Source organism: Nelumbo nucifera, chromosome 1 (genome assembly GCF_055504915.1).
Source record: "Nelumbo nucifera cultivar China Antique chromosome 1, China Antique-T2T, whole genome shotgun sequence".
NCBI lineage: Eukaryota > Viridiplantae > Streptophyta > Magnoliopsida > Proteales > Nelumbonaceae > Nelumbo > Nelumbo nucifera.
Window position 1 is genome coordinate 198556486 of NC_142649.1, and position 2404 is coordinate 198558889.

Here is a 2404-nt window from a genome sequence, read left to right on the forward strand (position 1 = left end):
AAGGGCTAATTTGAAAAATAAATCAATTTAAAAAAAAAAATAATAGAAGAATTTGATTTAGCTGGAAAATTTGTAAAAGAAAAAATAATTGTACGAGTATTTTGGATTGCTTCCACAGGAAATTGGTGGTGCGTTCACTTTGAAATATAGTGGTTTCGACAATTTGTCCTAGTGTTAATTATGTTTATTAAATCATTACAACGCGTTGCTTCCGTAGCATAGTGGTAGTGCGTTCGCTTCGTAAGCGAAAGGTCGCGAGTTCGATCCTCGCTGGGAGCTTTGCATTAAATATTTTTATTTTTAAATTTTAAAATATTAGAAACTGAGACCGAATTAACCCTTACAACGTCCCACAGCACATCCCTTTCATGTATAGAATCCACACCCTCTCGATAGAGGAATAGATCCGGTCTCCTCGACGAGGACCTTGACTTTATTACATGGGTCCACTGAACAGAACCCACTCCTAATTTTGCGTAAGCGTTCTCGGTGAGACACCGGAGCCTAAACTTCACCGCCAATTAAACAAAGCAAAGTTTGACAATACATTAGCAAATATTTTTTGTTTGATACATCAATACATTAACATTTCTGCTAATAGAAGAAGATTCTCCATTAATTAAGCTCCAAAACAAAGTTAGGTGACGGTCTTGAGTCATGGCAGCTTCAACTGAAATGAATGAGAATGAGAGGCTACATACTTTACTTTTACCTAAAAAGATAGCTCATATAAATTGTCAACTAATGAGTATCTCCACCTTCTGGTATCTCACCTCCATTTGGAGTCTGGAGACAGAAGCTGCCCCCTCGTGTGGGCTATTTGGCCTCTAATCATTTCATTGATTCCTTTACTTTCTGTTTCTCTTCCATTTAATAAGTAGTCTTCCCTTTTTATTATAATCTTTATTTTTTTTTTTTTTCTCATGATAGGAGATAAACTGATGCACCCCTATAATTCCCTTTGATACATCTTGTACAAAATAATACGCGCGTTCTAATGTGAACCACATGAGCATTATTTTGGAATTAGAATGAAAATCCTTAGACACTAATAATTCTATGTACAAAACTTTCCTACCAGCAATAACATAGAAAGCAAAAAATCAATGTATGTATGAAGAGAAGCAACATTCTAATGTGAACCACATCCGACGATGCGTGCAAGCTTATTGAAGTCATGTTCATCTCTGTGCTTGGAGTTGATTTCACCAGCACACATGAACCTTAGAGTCCTCTCAATGTGGTATCCTCCCCCTATGCTTACTTCTCTCTCCAGATGACAGCAGTAGCTCTCGAACACACTTACGTTTACATGCAATTTGAAACCCATCAAGAACAGAAAATCAACCTCTAGTCTGTTGAGCTCTTTGGTTGTTAGCCCACCAACCTTTGCGAAGTAAGAGTTCCTATAATTCCTGCACAGAGGATGAACAATTAATGGGTTAGTGAACCAGCAAATCAGTGTACGTAGTTGAGCAAGATTGAGAAGAACCAGAGGAAACAAATTAAAGAGAAGGTCATCGCTCACATGTCCTCCACAAATTTAGAGGCGACCATGATGGTAGTAACTAGAAGCCTATAGACATTGCTGGATGTAATCCGAAACTCAGGATGCATTTGGCAGAGGCGGTCAATGTAGGCATAGGCGACGACATAAACCGGCGGTCCAACGCGCGTATAACGGAAGATTCTCTCGAGAAACGACTGAATGGTCATGTCTGGTACCTGATAGCAATAGAACTCCCGAATTCGGGGATCTTTGGGCAGCATCCAACTACTTCTTCTCGAAGTTCTTTCATTTCTAGCCATGCTTCTCTCGATGAGGGAGGCAAGAACTGAAATCACCAAGGGGCTGTTTGATTCGTCTTGATATGAGAAAGAATACAGATCAGAACGAAGCCTTGCTGGAGAAATCGGGGTAGCGGACGAACCCATTAGAGAGAGAGATTAGGGGAGATACCTACCCGTGAAAAAGGGCTTACTGAAGAAGTGAAGAACTGAGTGGGTAGAGGAGTAGAGTTGGTTAGTTGCAATGAGAAGGATTTATACAGGAAGAAATGAGCGGGTAGAGAGAGGTGTGACGATGTGAAAATAAAGAAATGAAGGGTAGGGAGGGACAGTCTTCGGGGTTCGGAAAGAGGTTGGAAGCAAGCGATGGCATCAAAATATAGCGTATTGTCGCATGGTTTTGGAGAGAAAGGAAACAAAGTAGAGAAAAAAACAAACTTCCTCTGTCCTTTCTTAAATTATTTTTAATGTCGCCGACTTGCTGCATTCGATGTCAGTTGTATGGAGAAAGAATAAATTAAAGGTTTGGGATCCGAGGTCCATTAGTCTTTGATCTTTCCACGGAGATTCATAGGTTCTACTTCTACCTCTGTAACTGAAGTGAAACTCCTCTCAC

General features: G+C 39.9%; 1 protein-coding gene and 1 non-coding gene across 2 annotated transcripts; one reads left to right on the forward strand and one right to left on the reverse strand.

The window, feature by feature from the left end:
• Positions 1-207: 207 nt before the first annotated feature.
• Positions 208-279, forward strand: TRNAT-CGU (transfer RNA threonine (anticodon CGU)). Its single transcript has one exon. It is a non-coding gene; the product is annotated as a tRNA-Thr (tRNA).
• A 736-nt stretch (positions 280-1015) lies between these two features.
• On the reverse strand, positions 1016-2069 carry LOC104602354 (cyclin-U2-1-like). The gene is made up of 2 exons (XM_010266007.3): positions 1529-2069; positions 1016-1415 (listed from the first exon to the last, which is right to left on the reverse strand). The coding sequence occupies exons 1-2, from the start codon at positions 1933-1935 to the stop codon at positions 1133-1135; spliced, it is 690 nt and encodes a 229-aa protein (XP_010264309.1). The 5' UTR covers positions 1936-2069; the 3' UTR covers positions 1016-1132.
• Positions 2070-2404: the final 335 nt, after the last annotated feature.